The 20,763-nt window shown below is 39.2% G+C and overlaps 1 protein-coding gene across 1 annotated transcript in view; it reads right to left on the minus strand.

The window, feature by feature from the left end:
- TMEM182 (transmembrane protein 182) overlaps window positions 1-8,238 on the minus strand; it is a 45,322-nt gene extending 37,084 nt beyond the window's left edge. Inside the window, exons 1-3 of the mRNA XM_058667462.1 lie at window positions 7,944-8,238; window positions 7,606-7,705; window positions 5,760-5,858 (exon numbers count right to left, since the gene is read on the minus strand). Coding sequence (XP_058523445.1) covers window positions 5,760-5,858; window positions 7,606-7,705; window positions 7,944-8,075 — 331 coding nt within the window. The 5' untranslated portion in view covers window positions 8,076-8,238. The remainder of the gene's footprint in view (window positions 1-5,759; window positions 5,859-7,605; window positions 7,706-7,943) is intronic.
- Window positions 8,239-20,763: the final 12,525 nt, after the last annotated feature.

A 20,763-nucleotide genomic window follows, 5' to 3' on the forward strand; every position in this document is an offset into this window, starting at 1 on the left:
AAAATTAACTAAATTACATTTCCATTAAATATTGTGGTGCCTTCCCCCCTACACACATAATGAAAGCAACAGAAGAATTTTAAAGTAATTAATAAAATTAGGACCATGACCAGAATCACCATATGTAAACACAGACACACACACACACACACACACATCAGACTTAACTATACCAGAATAATTAATCTGCCAGCTGAGGACACATTCCAGGGAGATCGGATTCTGACATCATACTATCGTGTCTTTGCAGTTATCTAAGCATTTGCACTTATGTTAACTCTAAATCAAGTTCTCTCTGTGTGGTTTCAAAGCATCAAATGTAAGAATATTCATTGTTGTGCTTTAGTTTGCTTTGCACTGTGCAATAAAGCAAGGTTTTCAGTATGTGTGTGTGGTTGTTTTTGGTTAGGGAGTCTGCTTTTTGTGGCTCTGTTTCTTTCAATTGCTATTCCAAGCCTGTGTTGGCTAATTGCAAAGGTCTCCACTTTCACACTGCCGCTCCCTGAACATCCCAGAGTGAGGTTTCACATTCCTTCTCACTGCGACCAGCCCCGGCTTGAGGGTCACTGCCTCCTGACCTGATCTATCAGGAAAAGAGACAAAAGGAAGAAACCTAGGGGAGAGTTTAGTCTCTAGAGGATTGAGAGATAGAAAAATGTGCAGGAAAAAAATGGAATAGGATTCCGGGAAGAGAAAAGATATGGCTGGCAAAAGAGCCCCTCATCTCTGGTGCATTCCAGGAGCACAGACAGCAAGCTGGCATAGGGTAGAGAAAGTACTGTTTGTGTATTTAGGGGTGGAAGTCCTAGAAGGAGAAGTCTTCGTGGGCATTTATAGTGGAGCCTACGGTAGAGGGCCACCAGAACTTTCGCACCATCAGCATGTGACCCAGCTTCTTCTCACTGCTTTCTCAGCCTTGGTTCTGCATCTGTGGTTGAGGACCACTGTCCCCCTCCTAGCACCCTCCTCTCCACCAACTCCTTCAACACCCCGCCACATTGCCCATTCACTCACTGCTCAGTACCTCTTTGATTTATTGACTTGCAAGCTGTCCTTGTTTCTTCCCTTCTTACCTCAAATATAATTGATATTTGCTATCTTCTGCCCCATGATTTCTTTTCTTAGAGATTATATCATTTACCAAAAGTTACCTCTGCAGGTTCCCACCACAGCCCCTTGCACATTGAACTGGGCTCTGAATTCGTTCAAATTCCTATTTTGCCACCAAGTCAAGTTTAATACATGTAAACCATGGTCTGCTCTTCAAAATCAGTCCTTCTCTTTGCTATCAGCCTTCTGACCAAGTTTGCTTCATTGCAAATCATACACAGTTCAGTACAAGCTGGTGAGAAATGTGATACTATAATCAAATAACAAGGCCAAATAGCACCTGTTCCAACTTTTGATGGATCCACACTTCAGGAAATACAAAAATGCAAATGAAAAATACGATGGACATAGAACTATTTTATAGGGGATCTAGTAACTACTATTTTAAAATTTTTGAGGAAAATATTAGGTAAAAATCGATAAAAGTAGAAAAGTAAGATATACATCTGTATTGAAGATAAATAAAGCTACATATAATATGCATAAAAAGAACCAGATAGACCACTAAAATACCATGAATTGTCTTGAGGTAAGTAATTATGTTATCTTTCAATATATGTTGTTTAAACCATATTACATCTCCACACAAAAATGTTCTTATCATCCTAGAATCCTCTACTCTCTCCTGTTAACTCTCCCAATGTCTGTCATAGCCATCACTTCTTCTTAATCTTTGCTGACACACGCTGGTTCCGCTCCTGATGACCCATAGGTAGAAGACCTGAGTTGGATTCTGGGAAGAAGAATCCCTGAGTTGGATTCTTCTGGATGATTCACTAAGTACTCGCCCACTCCCAGCCTTTCGTGTCCTTCCTCCATACTAGAAAATCACAAAGTCTAGGTGTAAACCCAAGGGTAAATCACTGACAAAAACCTAGTGGCAAATGCTGGGGAACTCTTCAACTTTCCTGAAGATGGAGTATCTAAAGGTATTGGTCCCCCTGCCAGGGATGGTGGAACCAAGGCTTGAAAAAGCCTCCATCCCTGACAGCATTCTTGGCAGCTGCTTCTAGCTATGGAAAGCAAAAAATAGCCCTTGTTTTGCAGCTTCTGTGGGTTTCCTGACGCTTACAGCCTAAAGCACTGCTGACTAATGCTTCACTCAGCTGCCTTCCTGCTGCTATCTCACATGATTCAATTCAGCTTACACTTTTTATAAGAGTGAAGAAGAAGAAAGCCCGGAAAAGAGTACGTATGAGATAAATAAACACTGGTGATAAAAGGACAGCTGACAAAACTGAAGACAAAAAATTACATAAAGAACACGCAAGTTTTAAAAAGAGCAATCTAAGTGCATTCAGTGAAGAATTCAAGAAATCCTGAGCTCGTCAGGAGTTACTCAGGGCACCAATGTCAAACTCAACCTACAGTACCACCATGCAGCATCGCTAGGAAAACTCATTGCACATTCAGTCGCAATGGGTTTAAGGATGGTACATATATAATGGGACTTCAAAAAAAACTCATAAAAAAAGAAAATTGAAAGATAAGCACATTTTGGTGCAAAACAAAAGTGAAACTCATACACGTAAGACGTCTACAAGTCTAGGGAAAACATCTATCATGTAAAAAATGTCTACACCAAAAGCAACTTACGTTTAGTTCAAATTTCCACCTTTCTTGAAGTATATAGGATCCTTCCTCAGACAGCTTAGAGTTAAATGGAGAAATAAATGCAGGAACAAGAAATATTACCGATGTAAACAATCAAAACTTTGTGTTAGCTATGGACGCCATGAAGGAAACAGATCTTTGATGAAGCAATGACTGATGTAGACAATGGCATAAAGATTTAGCAAGGGGAGTTTCTCAGAAAAGCGAAGTTTGAAGTTGCTTGCAGGAGTCTGTTTTGTTAGAAAAATGAGGAGGGGAAGAGATGGAAAGAGACCCTTAGGGGAGAGACACACCTAATAGCAAGAGCCTGAGTCAAGGGGGGCGAAGTGCTGAGTCTGGGGACATGAAGGGGTCAGAACAGCCAGTCAAGGCAGGCATGCTTGCAAGGAAACTGCATTCAACATATTCTAAGAAGAATGATGAGACACTGCAACTCAGGTTTTAAATGTTTTTCTCTCTTAAAAAGTTAGTTTATTTCTGAACATACTGTGATTTTTGTCACAAAGTCATTCTGTACACCTTTGTAAGCCTCTACCAATTACCAGGCGCTGTGCTGATTCCTGGAGACACACATCTGAGTAGGTTACAATCTGCACCTTTAGGGAGTCCAGGGAATAATGGAGACACAGAAGGCAAACAATTACAGTAAAATGTAATTAGCACTGTAACTGAGAGGTGGTTAAAGACTAGGGGACCTGAAGAGCAGGAAAAAAACTAGCTCACTCAGCAATGAATTGTTTTGAAAATTAATTTATGTTCAGCAAATCATTACCAAATGAATACCAAATAAATGAACTATGACTGAATCTAAGTATAAAACAAACCAGAAAGCCTCAACTCTGACAGATCTCAAAAGGTAATGGAATTGTTTAATGGACTTTGAAGAACACAAGCCTACCTCAAAAACAATTCTGAGAATTAGCCTACTCTCACTAGGCTTGGGTGATCATTCAGATAACTGGATAGGAGAATAATTGAATTTCAGGATAGGAATTTGAGATTAAAAATTACAGCAAACGCATACTAGAAAACATTGTATACACAGGTTAAATTCAGATAGAAAGATGGAAAGGCCAACATAAGTTTAATTCTTATATTTTGCTAAGACATACTTTGCAGGAGCGAACCCTAACGTCTATCTTTCAATCACTATAGTTTATACACCTGCCAATAAAACCAAAACTGGAGACCTGCATTTCTGCATTGGTTCTTCCAATAATGAGCGGTGTACACAGAGAGCTCTGTGCCTCAGTTTTGGTGAATTAATCAAGAATTTCCTACTATTCTAAAATACAATTATAGCACACTATATAAAAATTACACAACCTCATACAATTTGCACTGAGTTCAAATTGAACAACCGTTCTCAATAGAGCAAAGATGCTTTAGTTGCTTTTTTTCCAGGCTAAGATACATTTTATGAACAATAATTTCAGCTTACCAAAGTAGAGTTGGCAGACATAATAATAGCTGATCATAAGGAAGATTCACAAAGTTAAATAGTGGCTCTCTGGTCAAATAAAGACTACATAATCTCACTAACTATGAAACACATAATAAATTGTCAGGCAGGATATTTCTGATGAAATTAATAATACCATTCTCTTGGTTATAGGAAGCATATAAAAATGTAAATAGACAAGCATGACATCACGCATCCTTTCAACTGATAGGGATAAAAGAAACTTGTAAATACTATTTGTTGTGAAACTTGGTCAGTTTTATTAAAAATGTGTGACAAAGTTGTTTAAAGTGAATGCATCATTGCATCCTTTGTGGCAAAGAAGAGTCTGATCATTTAAAGAAGTCGATATGCTTTTTTCACTAGAGCCAAAAAAAAAAAAAAAAAAGAAAAATGACAAACTAATTACAGGCAGTGCTACATAATAACTCCAGGTGTAATTGCGGTATAATCTTTCTGATTTGTGTTCTCCATCGTAATTATTATGCACAGGCTGTACTGCCTTCTCATCCAGGTCTCACTCTCTCCTTGAGGAATAGACTTCTAAGATACAGAGATTCCTTCAACAAAACAGAATGCTGACTGGCCAATCTGTCTCATCCTGGAACCTGAATCATGAATGCCAACAGTACTAATATTTATGCAAACACTGAATGTCCTAGAAACTCGATACTATGTCTTCCTAATATACAAAACGTCATGGACCGGGCATCATTTTCCTAATTTTTCTCTCAACCCAAATAATTTACTGTACTCTTTCCTGTCACACCGGTGAGGGTGTCCGTATACTAGCAATGTGAGTGGACACGCACAGATTCACTGGCCACAGTGCTTTGACCCCAAAGAATTCCATTGGACAAGCAGAGCTGCAGGCCAGTTCATCCCTTTTCTTATCCAGATCCCACATCCACTGACCATTGACAAACTGCCCTGTTAATAATGTAGTCCAAGCAAATTTCATGTTCTTTAGCAAACTGCAAACAAAATTATAATATATGGAAAATTGATAGAAATGTGAAAAACAGAGAAGTCATGTACAAATTGTTTCATCCTGTGCTGGGTAATGTCATCTGTCACTTTGCTTAGAGAATGGTGCCCAGTTATTGGATCAAACAGCAGGCTAGCTGTTGCTGGGAATAAGTAGCACTCACAACAAAGCAGTCATTTAGTGTGAAGCCAAGGGCACAATCATATTGTTGTGTGGATCAACTGCAAAAAATATGTTTTTCAAGTATGCTATATTACATCATATTTTCAATTATAAGACTAGTTTTAGTTCAGTTAAACCCCGAAGGAGCATTTTTTTCTAATAAGTATCATTACCTTCCTACTGCAAAATACATTTCAAAAATATTTGTGTCACTAGGAAGTAAATTACTGGTTTTACTTTTAGATCAAATTATATTTTATCAAAAGTATAAATGATGTGTTAACATGGTTTTTTTAATATAGAACAGAAAAAAATGTTGGAATTACAGGGTTATTTGCTGCTTTCTACTGTCATTTTCTGACTGGCATGCTTCAGTAAGAAAAGCCCTTTTGGGAGGTAGCTTATGGACAGACAAGTACTCACTAACGGCAGAGTCGTAGGCGGTGGAATTGTGTTCTCCCCTCATGAAGGGATATGGCGACAGGTAAGCGTGGGTACAATTTTTGGATGATGGTTGATTGGCTGGAAAGGAAAGGAAAACAGCAATATCTGTTATTGAGGAGCCTGGTGCTAAGTCATTCCTAAAACGGGACATGATCACAGGAGATGGGAGGCACACAAGCAAAATAAAACCACTGACTTCATCAACACATTTAGAGAATCATCGTGTAAGGGAGAAAATCCTCCTTTTAAAAACTCACATTAAGAACCCAGGGAACCTGGGAAAGCGGAATCATCTAGAACATCGAGCGACTTAATTCTGTGAGATCAATGTAAATGTCCTTTTCTTAAATTAATTTATTTTGTTATTTCATGACACAGATCCATAGGCACTGGGATTTCCCTTCTCATCCCCAAATCTTCACCTCCTGCCCCTCCGCCAATTTCCCCCCACGTCATTACAATAGTATAGTCCTTCAAAATCAATCTCAAATCCATCCTTCTGCTATTTAAGTGTATCCTGATATTGTAGGCATGGCCTTAAAATCCAGGGGATATAAATTTTCACAGATTCTCCAGTACCTAGCTAATTCTTGGCATGTAGCAGCTTTCCAAAAATGATCTTTGTTCAAACTCTAATAAGCTTTGATTTAATCTTGATTATTTTAAATTGATAGAAAATTTCTTCTCTGCTTATGCTACATTTAAAAAATGCAAATGATAGATCATACAAATTAATAGTCCAGATATGTTTTCAGCATTTGAGAAAACCACAAGACAAAAAGATCATTTTTTTCTGACACCTTAAAAAAATTAATTAACTTTCAGGTCAAATGAAATGAGGTCCTTGACAACAGTTTCCTCTCAGTCCACTCCACACAAGGTTTAATAATCTCCACTGTCATTTTGCCTGATTCTTCCATTGCTCCAAACGTACCGTAAGATATTCTTTCAGTTGTTACTCTCAAAACACCACTCATCACTATTCTGTCCCTTTTACAAAAGAATAAACTTGCCATCAGTTTGCTTAAGATTTCAGTGAACTCATATTTTTTTTATTATATGTCCTTGTCTTTGGTGTAACTGTAAACTTGGATTTTGTTTTACAGAAGTTTGATAAGAAGACTAATATTTCATTCCTCAATCATCTATTGGGTCATAAACAATACCTCATTGTTGGACACGAGGAAATAAATGTCAGCTATTTCAAGGACCGATTTTCAAAGTTGAATATGACAGAATACAGTTGAAAGAATGCATCATACTTTTAAAGTGTTATCCTACTTCAAAAGAAAACTTGAACGTTTGTATGAGAGAATGCAAACTTCAAAACAAGTAGTTTTTGCTAGTGTCCATAAACTTGGTTAAAGTCCAAATAAAACCAGCTTTCATCTGCTGTGGCTGGTAATTAAGTTTCATTACTGAAAAAAATTTAAACTTTGAAGCTATGAATATAAAATACTACAGCTATTTTTCTGGACTTTTATATTTGAGATCTCAAGGATTTATAGCAAAAAAAATTTTGCAAAAGAGCAGTAACAGACACATGAAAAAAAAAAAAACCCACCATGGACTACAGAAACAGTATAATTCAGTTTGTCCATAAATATTCAGACAGCTATTTCACGTTAGAAGATATAACACTTATTTTGATGGCTTTTGCTATTTACTGAAAATCTATCTTGTCATAAACCTTTTGAAGACCTTATTGAGATTCTCACAATTAAGAATCCAAACGTCTTAAAAGCAACATTCTAAATAAGAGTATGCTAATGTTTTTTTTTTAAATTCACAGCCAAAGGGGAGAATAAAACTAACTTGTACTTACTATACCAGAACTTCCAGATATTGGAGTCATTCTCTTCCACAAGTCCGTTAAACCAACATCGCCAGAAAAAGCCTTCGTGGTGGAAAGTGACATTCTCTATCTGCGGGGGACACAAAGTAACTTGCCATGAACAAGAGAAATAGAATCAAAAGTGTAACTAACGTTCAGGAGCCCTAAAACAAGAGAATTTCCCCCCAAAGGACAAATGGTCACTAGCTATCCGTCATCTCTTCAATGAAGAATAAAGCCTCCTCTACCATCCTGTGATTTCAGGAGGGCACCTGCGGCTCCCGAGACCACACTACCAAGTTCATCAATAGTTAGAAGCAGAAACGTACGTGTGGGTCACCTGAGCACCTCCCCACTTCAGTCGCAAGGAGCCAATAGTCCGATCCAAAAGCCACCAGAAAGAGCAAAACCCCCAAGGCGCCGAAGAGAGCACCGAAAAAGATGGCGACGTTCAGCCTCATTCCTCCAAGTCACTGTTTTTTCCTTCAAGATAAAACAAGAAGTTACGGCAACGATGAGAACTAGAAGACGACTTGAAGCCGGCAAGAAGCCTGTTTCTAGCTCATGCTTTGGTGGCTTCCTGCGCTGGGTCTGGATTCCTTCGGCTGTCCCCTGGAGGGGCTCCAGCCCAGCAGCTGAGACCAGCCGGCTATTTTAAGATACTGAATGAGGAGCTTCTTTCTCCCATGGGGATCAAAAAATAGCTGACCTTGTCCAGAGCCCAGTACCAGGAGCTAGCTGGGATTACCATTATCGCTGTTGGATAATCCATAGGGGCGGAAAGAAGACGGGCCAGCTATGAAGTCACTGACAGTTATTGACTCCCACAGCTTCCCTGTCCTCGCACTCCACCAGGGCCAGCAGCAAAGGCACTCAAGGTTCCCTTTGAAGACAGGAGGGCACCGTCACATACCGTTGCAAATGAACGGAAAAACAGAAGTGGCCGGGACTGTGCATTCGTGAACATTTTCAAGGTCTTCTGTCTGTAACACACAGCTGTAAAAGACCATAAAGACTTCTCCTGGATACAATCGAAATTGTGATTAGCTTATTTTTAATTCCATTTGGATGCTTTAGGGTAGAAAGCAATTTGGTTTTTGGCCTGACGTAATAGAGTGCAGGTTTGTAACTTCAGATATTCAAAAGTGTAGCTAACGCCACTTGTGATGCCAGCATCCATATAGTTGCCAGTGTTCCGGCTGCTCTGTTTCCAGTCCAGCTCTCTGCTAAAGCACATGGTGCTGGGACCACATGGGAGACCTGGATGAAGCTTCCTGGATGAAGCTTTAGCCTAAACTCTGGCTGCTATTGTCATTTGAGGAATGAGACAACAGATGGATGAGCTCGCTCTCACTCTCCTCCCATTAAGCCCATGTAACTCTGCTTTTCAAATAATTAAATATATGTTTTTTAAAATAATTTTTAGTAGCCAAAAGACCAAGATTATTCATATCAGAATTTTTGAAAAAAAAGCAATTCTTGCAGCATATACTAATTCTGTTTAGCTGAGGTTTGGTTTTTTTTGTTTGTTTGTTTTGTTTTTAGATTTATTTATTTTTACTGGAAAGGCAGATTTCCAGAGAAAAGGAGACAGAGAGAAAGATCTTCCACCTGCTGGCTCACTCCCCAAGGGGCCACAATGGCTAGAGCTGAACCATTCTGAATCCAGGAGCTTCTTCTGGGCAGGTATAGGATCCCAAGGCTATGGGCCATCCTCTACTGATTTCCCATGCCACAGGCAAAGAGCTGGATGGGAAGTGGAGCAGCCAGGACACAAATAGGTGTCCACATGGGATTCAGGCACATGCAAGGAAAGGATTTAGCCACTAGCTATTACACCTGACCCTCACAGTTTAGTTCTAGATAATGATCCAAAATGGGCTGATGAAAAATATATTTAAAAAAACCTGTTATTTCTTGGATTAAGGCTAATTCATGTAGTCTAGCCTTCCATTTTTCTTTATTTTAAATGTACAAGTCCACAAAATGAGCTATAGTAACCATTCACACAGAACACCTAATAGCAATGAAACTGCACTTTGTTCAAATCTGCCTGTAATTAATTTGTTTTGTTTTCAAGTGTGAATTTATGAGATAGAATTTAAAAAAAAATTGAGTATAACTTTGTCTTTTTAGATTTATTTACTTGACAGTTGGAGACAGAGGGTGGAGGGGAGACATTTCACCTGTCATTATGAAATCCAACTTCCTGTGAAAGCTTAAAAATCTTTAGGGAAAGCACATCTGACTAGCATGAGCCAACAAGGTCCTTAAAGTACAGATCTTTCCTTATCGTATTGCATGTGAACGTGTTTATGGGAATACTCATGTTCCGCTGTGGTGTCAGCGAATATTGAATATATGCAGTACATGATTTTAATAAAATCCCAAGCATTTAGGGAGGAAGGCATTTGGCCTAACAGTTAAGACATCTGTTGAGACACCTGTGTCCCAGATGCCTGGATTCAGTTCCTGACTCCAAAAAGCTTTCTGCTCCTGCAGACCATGGAAAGTAGTGGAGATGTCTTAACTAATTGGTTTCTCGCCATCCATGTGGGAGAGCTGGAGTGAGTGCCTGGAATTGGCTTTGGCCAAGAACAGGCCCTGGCTTTGGTCTACATCTAGGGATATGAATCAGGAGATGAGAATTCTCTCCTTATTCGTATGTCTGTCTGCTTTTCCCTCTGTTCCTTAGAACTTCTCAAAAAAATAAGAAAATCAGTAAAATAATTTTAGAAATATTAAATTTCCTAAATTCTGAGTTCCAAATACAGATAAGAGTGTGTTGTATAACATTAAAAATAAAACATTAGACTGAATGATGACACTGAATACAAATTGCTTCCCTGCAACAGGTTACTCTCTAGAAGTATGCATCTCTGAAATAATGAACTGTTCTCATCTTGGGTTTGTTTTATAGTTTATACCTCTTGTATAACATTCTCTTTATTACCTCCTTGACCCACCACTACATCATAAGCTTTTTGAGATGTTCTCCACATACCTTTTGGTCTTACACATAGTACAAGGATGACAAATTTGTACTGGGGGAAGGCATTTGGCACGCTGGTTAAGGTGCAGTTTAAGATGGCTGCATCCCATAGCAGAGTACCTGAGCTCAAATCCCATCTGTGCTTCAGACCCATCTTCCTGCTAATGTTCTCCCTGGAAGGCAACAACTGACGGACTCCTACCATTCACACGAGAGATCAGGACTGAGTTCCAGGTTTTCGCTTTTAAAGGCCTGACACACGCTGGCTGTTGCAGGAATGCGGGGAGTGAACCAGGAGATTGCAGTTCTGTCTCTTCTCCCACACCCCTGCTATATCTGCCTCTGAAATAAGAAGAAAGTAAACGAATGGAAACTAAAAAGAAAATAAAGCTGGGATTCACCCAGACAACAGCTTAAGGGGGTAATAAATTGTTGTGTTTTGTTTACTGCTGCATCCCTGACACCTAGCTCTGACACCTAGCTCTAGGCTGCAATGATGCTAGTGACTTGGCAGAGTGACGCACAGCAGGTGCAGAGAGATAGCATATGTTCTCAACTAAACGTGGAGAATAGAGAAGCTGAACTCACGGAAGTAGAGAGTAGTTCAGTGGTTAGCAACATCTTGAAATTGTGTAGAAAAGGGTGAGGCGAGGATGGTTAACAGCTACAGGGGAAGCGTCGGACTAAAGGAATAACTGCTATAACACACTAGGGGAGCTAGGTTTGGCAAAAACTACTTGTATCATTCAAAATAACTAACAGAGAGGTTGATGAGTGCTCCCAGCGTGAACAAATGGTAACTGTTGGAGGTGATGGTTATACCAGGTAGTCTTCAGCGACAGGAAATATCTGACCTAGGGACCACGTAAAACTTACTGAATCATTTGAGCTGGTCCTTACAAACATGGGTGGGAATCAAAATGCATCAATCTTCATCAGGCTAATTTTTAAGCTGATAATTTTGTAAAGTCTGTAAATGATACAATGAATATCCAAATGCCCTTTAGAAAAAAAGAAAAAAGAAAAAAACAGCTCCCTATCACAGTTTATGGAACATTATACACATGTATTTAAACTTCACATTGTACCCCATATATATGTAAAATCAATATACGTCAATTAAAAGTTTTTAAAAACACGTTTTTTAAAAAAAGGTTATCTAACAGGCTGAGTTGTATTGAAATGGTTTAAACATTGCCATCTTCTGGCTACAGGGGAAATTTGCATTCCACAGTTACTGGATGATCAAAATGTAGAGCAGGTACTTTGTATTTCACAATCAGATATTTTCTGTTTTCACAATATTTGACACAAAATATCCTTAACTAAGACGGTTAGCAGCAAAGTATCAAGGCCCTGATGAGTAACTTGACAGATCCCAGCTGTAGCCAGGTATGTGGTGTGTGGGTGTATCAGTCATTGATCTGGGTGTTCCCTCCCCACCCCAATGGGAGTTGACTTCAGCAGGTACTCACAGTAAGAAAGCTATATGATAAAATATTCTTTACTTTGCAAAAGGTTCCATTCTCTTGTTCTGGGCTCTACTTCATAATACACTATTAGGGCAATGGAGTGTGTTACCTCCTCATAGAAACCTTATAAAACGCACCTGCTTAGTCCAAGAGACAATGGATTGAAGGGTCTCTTATCCCAATCCCAGAATCTACATTTGGACTTAGTCCTCTCTCTGGGTACCCACTAAAGAGAGGCACAAGCAACCCCATGAGTCATTATTTTTATAGGATTTTACTCTTTGACAATTTTGGGAAAATGTTCTATTGTGGCAAGTCAGAAACAGGGACAAAAGAAGACAATGAAGAAAGAAAAGGTTCCAGAAAGGAGCCCTTGTCATTCACATGGCAGCGGCAGTATTATCAGTTTAAAAGGCCATGGCCAGAACTGACCCAGCAATTGCAACCACCAGCATATGCTTAGGCTGATGGTGCGACAGACTGTGCCAGACCCTGTACTGGCAAGCACATCCAAGAATCAGGTCTGGGATCGCTTCAGACGAAGTTTCTTTGTGGATCCCCCTAATCAAACTGCCAGACTCAGAATCCCAACCATGAAGAGAATTGCAGGTTCCATGGTCTGACCGTGGAGTGTGTGTGTGTGTGTGTGTGTGTGTGTGTGTGTGCGTGTGTCAAGGCTGAGCCTCCTCAGTGGCTCAGAACAGTGGACGGCATATCCAGGTGCACATGGAGGACATGGTAGTACATTGGAGTCTGCAGAGGACACCTGGTACCACAACAGAGGACAAAACAAATTGATCAACAAATGAAGCATATTGGAAATGAGAGTTGCTTGGCTGAAGTAGTGTATTCATCCAAAGACATAGGACTTCTTTTTACTCTATTGAGTTCAGTTTGCTCTCTTTTCCAAACTCATCAGAGCTCAGTAGAGCTTCTGCAAGGAAAACAGGGAAGTGCTCAGACCAGGGCAGCACAGTCTGGGATAATCCAGACCCGCTGTCATTGTTGGAAATGTTTTCTTGTATGTTATTTCATTCTCCGTCCACGTGTCCACAGGCACATCTAATATTTCTATGTTCGTGACACAGGGTAACTTTATACTTTTGACACAGAAATGAGAATTAATTTTTAAATTTTACTTGAAAAATCTGTACTTGAATCCCTTTATGTTGTCATAGTGATAGAAAATCAGTTTTTTTTCTGAAGCAGAATTTACCATGTGAACTATGCATATACAAATATACATACAAATGCTGTTATATATACAATTATCAAAACTTTTCTCTAAACTGTCTTCACTAGAACTAGTGCGATAGCCTAACATACTAGGCCTCTGTTTGCAGCCCCTGCATTCCACATGAGAACCCAATCACATCCTGGCTGACTCCCTTTGGATTCAGCCTGCATATAGCCTGGAAATTCAGAAAATCCCCAAGTCCTGGCAGCCACATGGAAGATCTGGAAGAAGTTCTTGGCTCCCAGCCTCTAATATATTTCTCTCTCTCTCTCTCTCTCTCTGCTTTTCAAATAAGAATAAATAAATAAATACATATTTTTGAAATCTTGCTTGAGGTTCAATTAAACTGTCATAAAATTAACTTGATGAAGACATACAAATGCTTACATTTTCAGCGCATTCATAAGCTTTAGTGGCCTTTTCCATCATCTAGTTACAAAAGATTTTTTTTCACCTCAGCAAAAAAAAAAAAGTCACCTGTCAGCTGGCAGTTACTGCTCATTCCCATACCACCTTGACTCTGGGACCTGTTGCCCTACGTTCCCTAGGGAAGTTCTTATTCTGTTCCATACAAATGGAATTGTTCAATGTGTATTCTTTTTCTGACTAGCTCCTTCTTCACTGCCACATTTCCAAATTCATCCATGTGCCCTTCATACTGCTGAATAACATTCTACTCTATGAACCTATTACTTAAACATTATAAAAAGCAATATGAATATATTATTAAAGCATGAAAATATAATCAGTGGTATTACTATTCTACCAAAAGCAAAAACAAAACAAAACAAAAGAAATAAACCTTACTCCATTTTTTTTTAGAAAATGGGTTTGGAGTCTTAGGCTACAAACCAAACTAAGACCATTAGGAATTCTCTTAAAAAATTAATTATTTGAAAATTGCCCAAATATAGAGTATTAAGCTTTTCTCTTTCAATTGCATAAATGAAACAATATGCTGTGCTTGTTTTGATAAAAACTAGGCCAGCATTGTGGTGCCGCAGTCTAACCTACTGACTGCAACAAAAGCATCCCAGCGGAGCCTCAGGCTGAGACGGGACCACTCCACTTCCACTCTCTCTCCCTGCTGGTGCATCTGAGAGAGCTGCAGAAAACGACCCAAGTATCTCTGTCCCTGCCACCCATGTGAGAGGCCCAGATGAAGTTCCAGCACATGGTCATTAAAGGAACAACCCTGTGTGTGTGTGTGTGTGTGTGTGTGTGTGTGTGTTAGAGAGACAGAGGGAGAGAGAGGATCTTCATCACTGCATTTCTCTCTGCAAATATGCCTTTTAAATAAGTGAATACATCTTTTATCAAATAAAAAGAAAACAGCATTCTTGGATTTGTCTCACCAGTGATTTATTTTCAAATTTCCCTCAAATACTTAGACTGTTTAAAATCATTTCCTTTTTTTTCTTCATTTTAAAAAAGTAGTTAAAATTCATAAAAAGAGAGACAGCCAGCCAGATGGAAGTAGCTCTGACTCACTGATTCACATCTCAAAGGCTTGTAATAACCAGGGGTGGCCCAGGTCACAGCCAGGAACTCAGAACTCATCTTAGGGTTTTCATCTGAGTGGCAGAGTTCCAAGCACCTGCTGCCTTCCACAGAGGGCATCAGCAGGAAGCTGAGTTGGATGTAGAGGCAGAACTCACACTCTGGGGTTCTGATAGGTGTGTGGGCATTCCCCAAGGCAACTTACGTGGCTGCAGAATCAACACTTCAGAAAATGAGGAGACAGTTTAGGACCGACCAACCCTAAAGAAAGAACAAAAGGCTATCTCAGTGGAATGAATGTTATTGTAAAGCCTTCATATATAATGCCCTCTTTCCTTAGCTTGATTTCAGAACTCAAAAAACAAGAAGGGGAGCAAATGTGTGAGATAGAAAGGCCTCTGATTGTCTTAGGTAGCCACTGCACCTGCAGCAAATTCTGATTCCCTAATATTGCTCACATCCTACATGAGAAAAACGAGGCAGAAAGCAATTAAGAATTTCATTTGATTTGTTCTTAGACATAGTAAAAACTAGTATAGATGGGCAAATACCAGTTTTAAAGTGTCTTAAATGGACTCCCAATGAAACTGTTTACTCTATCTTGACAATAGGACGCTGGACTCTCTGCCACTGTCCATGTCTGCAATGATGGACATATCACTGTGTATGGAGAGCTATACTATAGTAATGATATAGGGGAACTCCATGAGGGAGGAAGGAATTGGGGAGGGGATTAGGGAAATAACAGGACCTAAGCAACTACATCATAAAATGAAAATAATAAAAAGAAGTAAAATTTTTAAAAATCTCTTAGTAAAGTGCCAAAAGAGTATTGGCTATGTATGTATGTATGCATGTAATCTATTTAAAAATTGTTCCGTTCTCCCTTCCCACTCTAAGTACTCTGTGCACTTTCTAAATTCTTTTCAAATCAAAATGTTTGATTTTTCATTGTTGATTTGCACGTAGGCCACAGGAAGACTTGAGGAACCAGGAGAGTAACGAAAGCAGCCCTGAATGTCACTCACAGAAACAGACTGCAGATCCAACATCACTCAGCCATGCCCGCCTTCTCCAGCCCCCTCGACATGGGGTTGGATCTGTAAGTCTGCGCTCTGCTGAAAAGTTGCTTCCTGGCTAAGGCTTCTTACAAGGGTGTCAGATCTTCTTTCTCTTGCTTTGCTTGTGGATGCAGGCATGAAACTCAGTGTCCACAGAGCAAAGCCAGGCAAGGGAAGAGGCAGGCGTCCCCAAGTCGCCATAGGGGAAAGCTTCCATGCCAAATCACGGAGGTTGCAGGGCTCCATTGGTAATTGCAGCAGAAGGGTTATAAGCCCTTGAAGACTCGCTTGATTGCAAGATAGTCACTAGAGTTCCAAATAGCAGCGTGGTCAGACAAGACCATCACGGAGTAAGTGCATCCACACAAGTTCACATGTCTGGAAAGGAGACTTCCATAGGCAAACCTGTCAGGGCAGATCTCTCTGGATTCCTGTTGTAGCTCTTCTATCTTCTGATTCTCTCTCTATCTCTCTCTATCTCTCTCTCTGTCTCTCTGTCAAATAAATAAACAATAGTGCTCTTCAAGGAGTTTTTAGACAGATTTTTTTGAAGCAATCAGACAACTAGATTATAGATTTGGTAATAGATAATCCTCAGGTAACCTAAAAGCCTAAAAATTTCCATTTGTTTAGTATGAAACATTACAATTTTGTAAGAAAATACACCTTTTTAACTATAAGAAATGCACCATGTATGTAACAGATAGCGACACAAAAATGCTGATAATTACTGAAACAAACGATGTTTACGAATGTACTAATTCTAAGCATACTTTAAAATGTTCATAGTGAATAGTTAAAATTTTAAAGGAACCCAATGTCCATCTAAGGATGAATGCATAAACAAACCTTGGTAAGGGAAAATGATAGAACATTATTTAGTCTTAAAATGTGAGTGAGCTCTGAAAAGTTATTCCAAGTGAAAAGAACCTATACCAAAATGAAAAACATCATTTGAATCCACTTATATGTGATAGCTAAAATAGTTAAACCCAAAGAAATAGAAAACACAAGAGTGATTCCCAAAGACTAGGGAGAGAGGATATTGGACTAGCATTGCTTAATGAGTTCTGAGCTTCCTTTGAGAAAACTAAAAACTATTCTATACATGAATGATGTTAATGGATACATGACTGGGTGAATGAACCTACTGATGCTGTACACTGAAAAAACAGTGATCTGATGTGTTCTGTGTCCCTACACATAGGGAAATTTGGGAGTGGGTGTTTGGCTCAGTGGTTAAGCTCTAGTTAGGGCAGCTCTATTTCATAGTGTCAGGTGTGTATTTCAACTTCCCTCCTGATTTCAGCTTTTTGCTAATATTCCCCATGGGAGGCACGGGTGATAGCTCAGATAGGTGGGCCCCAGCCACCTGCATGGCAGACCTAGTTTCCAGCTGCCTTCAACCTGTCCCGCCCCTAGCTCGTGTGACCACTTGGGAACTGCACCAGTCCCTAGTGTCCTGTCTGTCTGTCTCTGTCTCCTGATAGGAATACAAAACAGTATAGCCAATTACAAAAATAGTTCAACAGCACTTGCAAAGTTTAAATGTATGCATACCATAAGACATTAACAACATCACTGCAAAAGGAAATAAACATACATCGACATCAAAATTTGCACACAAACCGTCGTGGCAGCATTCTCTGCAATTTCTAAGAAATCAAGTCAACCCAAATGCACATCAACTGATGAACTAATAAAATGTAGTATATACATGCATATATGCATAGAAATAAAAAACGAAAGTAAAATCTTAAAGATAACCAGCAAAAAATACAAATTAGAATAAGCATAAGAGTTACACCAGATTTCTCATCAAGAATCATGCAGGGGTGAAGGAAATAAGCAAATAATGCTGAAAGAAAAAATATATATACCACTGAGAGTTCTGTACTTTCCCTAAGAGAGGGAGAAGTTAAACTGACCTGTGATTTCCAGCAGATGTAATGTATGAAAAATATTAAAGGAAATTCTTTAAGAAAAAAATGTGAAATAGAAAAAAAAATTGGCTCTAAACAAAGAACCCGAAATCATTATTATAATTATTTCCCAAAATGAGCATTTAGATTATTGATTCCATATTTTTCTCCATTCCAATATATAGGCATTAAATTCTATAAATTTCCTTTCTAGCATCATTTTTAAGCATCCTACATATTTCAATGAATTGTATCTTTGTTTTAGTCCAATTTCAAACATTTTTTCCTTTCTTTTGAGAGTTCTTTAAACCATTTATTCATTTAAAAAGTGAATTACCTAATTTCCACATATTTTTAGTTACCTACCAATTTCTAGTTTAACTTTAATGTTGCCTAAAGCATAGTTTGTATTATTTCTATTCTTTTAAATTTGTTACAGTGCTGGTTCATTCCCCAGATGGCCACAAGGCTGGGTCTGAACAAAGCTAAAGTCAGTCACCAGGAGCTTCTTCCAGGTCTCCAACGTGGGTGAAGAGCCCAAGCATTTTGACTGTTTTTCCATTGTTTTCCCATGCATATTTGCAGGGAACTGGGTTGGAAGTGGAGCAGCCAGGACTGCAAATAGTGTCCATATGGGATGCTATATCAAAGGCAGTGGACTCACCTACTACATCCCAAGCCTGTCACCAAATCTGACATTTCTTTATTGACACTTCCAGTTCAATGATTAGAATGGCATATTTACAGGGAGAAAGAGAGACAGAGAGAAAGATTTCCCCTCACCTGGTTCATTCCCCAAATAGCTAACACAGCCAGAGCTGAGGTGATCCAAAGGCAGGAGCCAGGAGCTAGGAGCCTCATCCTGGTCTCCTGCACGGGTGCAGCAGAGGCACTGGGCCATCCTCTACTGCTTTCCCAGGCCACAAGCAGGGAGCTGGATGAGAAGCAGAGTGGTTGGACATGAACTTGTGCCAGGGTGGGATGCCAGCATTTACAGGCAAAGGATTAGCCAACTGAGTCATCATGCCAAACCCAGAAACCATTTTTATTAATGTTCTTGATTTATCATTTTTGTCCATTCTTTGTTTCCATTTCTCTGCTTACATCATCTCTGTGTTCTCATATAGTATCTACTTTTCAGACGGTCCCTATGATATTAATCATGAATAGTTTAAACTTCATTTCTGATCATTCAAAGACTTGTGTCATGTTATGTTTGCATTGTATGTGTGCTTTGTTCCGTCAGCATTTAGTTTATCATTTTAACATGCATTATAATTTTCAGATATGATGTAATGGATAATAAGGTCTCAGGTAACAAGTGTTTAATATGAGGTTTGATGTTCATCTGTGAGGATTTAAGCTGTGTTTACTATTTTCATAGTGGGAAATGCCTTAGGTTTCAATTTTCTTTAGTTCTCTTATTTATTTTTTCTCCGCTATTCGTTTTGGGTTTCCATAGAAACTTCTTAAATAGATTCTGTGTCTGGCCTGTCTCTCAGGTATAATTTTCTGCTATTATAGCGGAGTTCTGTTGATATTTTCATCAGCTATTGAAAGGGGAAAATGTTCTATAATTTTATGAATAAATTATGGTACTTTAGTGAATTTAAGGCCATGAGTTGTCAAGAAGTAAGTATAAGTTACTTGCATTAAAAGCATTTTTTAGACTTTTTGATCCCCATTTATGAGACAGAAGGTTTAGAGGAGGGTTGGATAGTGGAATTTCCCTTTGTCATATCAGATAATATTCTGCTACAGTAATTTCCATCAGAGAGTAAACCATTGTAATAGAGAATATTCTGAGTATTTTTCTGTAACTCGCTTTCAAATGAATAACATAGTAAATCTGTTTTAAAAAGACATAATTTCATATATTTAGAGTATTGCTGCTACTTGGTGCCATAATTTGAGCCTTCAGTAAGCCATCTTGGTTCAATTAGAACAGTGTTTTCTAGGTGATAAGCAATGATTATGTTAATTCAGTAAGGATGAATACGGGGCCTCATCTTCTTGGTTTTATATTTATTTATTTTTATTGGAATGGCAGATTTATGGAGAGAAGGAGAAACAGAGAGAAAGATCTTCTGTCCACTGATTTACTCCCCAAATAGCAACAATGGCCAGAATTGAACTGATCTGAAGCCAGGAGCCATAAACTCCTTCCAGCTCTCCCATGTGGGTGCAGGGTCCCCAGGCTTTGTGCCACCCTCTGCTGCTCTCCTAGGCCACAAGCATGGAGCTGGAAGGGAAGTAGAACAGCTAGGGTATGAACCAATGCCTATATAGAATCCCAGTACCTGCAAGGAGAGGACTTTTAGCCACTAGGCTATTGAAACTGGCTGCCCATCATATACATTCTGAAAAGAGAATGGCAGGATCTGTGTTAAGATACAGTAGATTAAGCCGCGCTGCAGTGGTTTACCATGCTGGCATCCCATATAGAAGTGCACATTCAAGACTCAGGTACTCTGCTTCTGAGTGTTTGCTCCCATATGTGAGATTCAGATGGGGTTTCCCAATTCTGTATTCAAACTGGTTCAGTCCTGACTGTTTGGCTTTCAAGTAAAATAAATCTTTGTTTAAAGAGCAAGATATCTGATGTGTTCACAAAAGAAAAGGCAATGTGGATACAGAGTGGAGAATGAGCTAAGGTTTGCAGCCTTACAGATGGGAATCACGGAGCCAGTGTCACGCCATAGCTGATAAGGCCACCACACACAAGCTGGACATCCCATGCGTGCCCTGGTTCATGTAATCCAGCTGCCTGCTAATGGGCTGAGAAATCAACAGAAGATTTCCCAAAGCAGAAGATTGCTACCCATGTGGGAAACCCAGATTAGGCTCCTGGCTCCTGTTATTGGCTTGGCCCAGCATAAGCCACTGTGGCCATCTAGGAAGTGGACTAGCAGATGGAGGATCTCTCTATTGCCCCAAATTTCAACTAAATTAAGACTTATTTATC

The sequence above is a fragment of the Ochotona princeps genome, chromosome 8 (genome assembly GCF_030435755.1).
Source record: "Ochotona princeps isolate mOchPri1 chromosome 8, mOchPri1.hap1, whole genome shotgun sequence".
Taxonomy (NCBI): Eukaryota; Metazoa; Chordata; class Mammalia; order Lagomorpha; family Ochotonidae; genus Ochotona; species Ochotona princeps.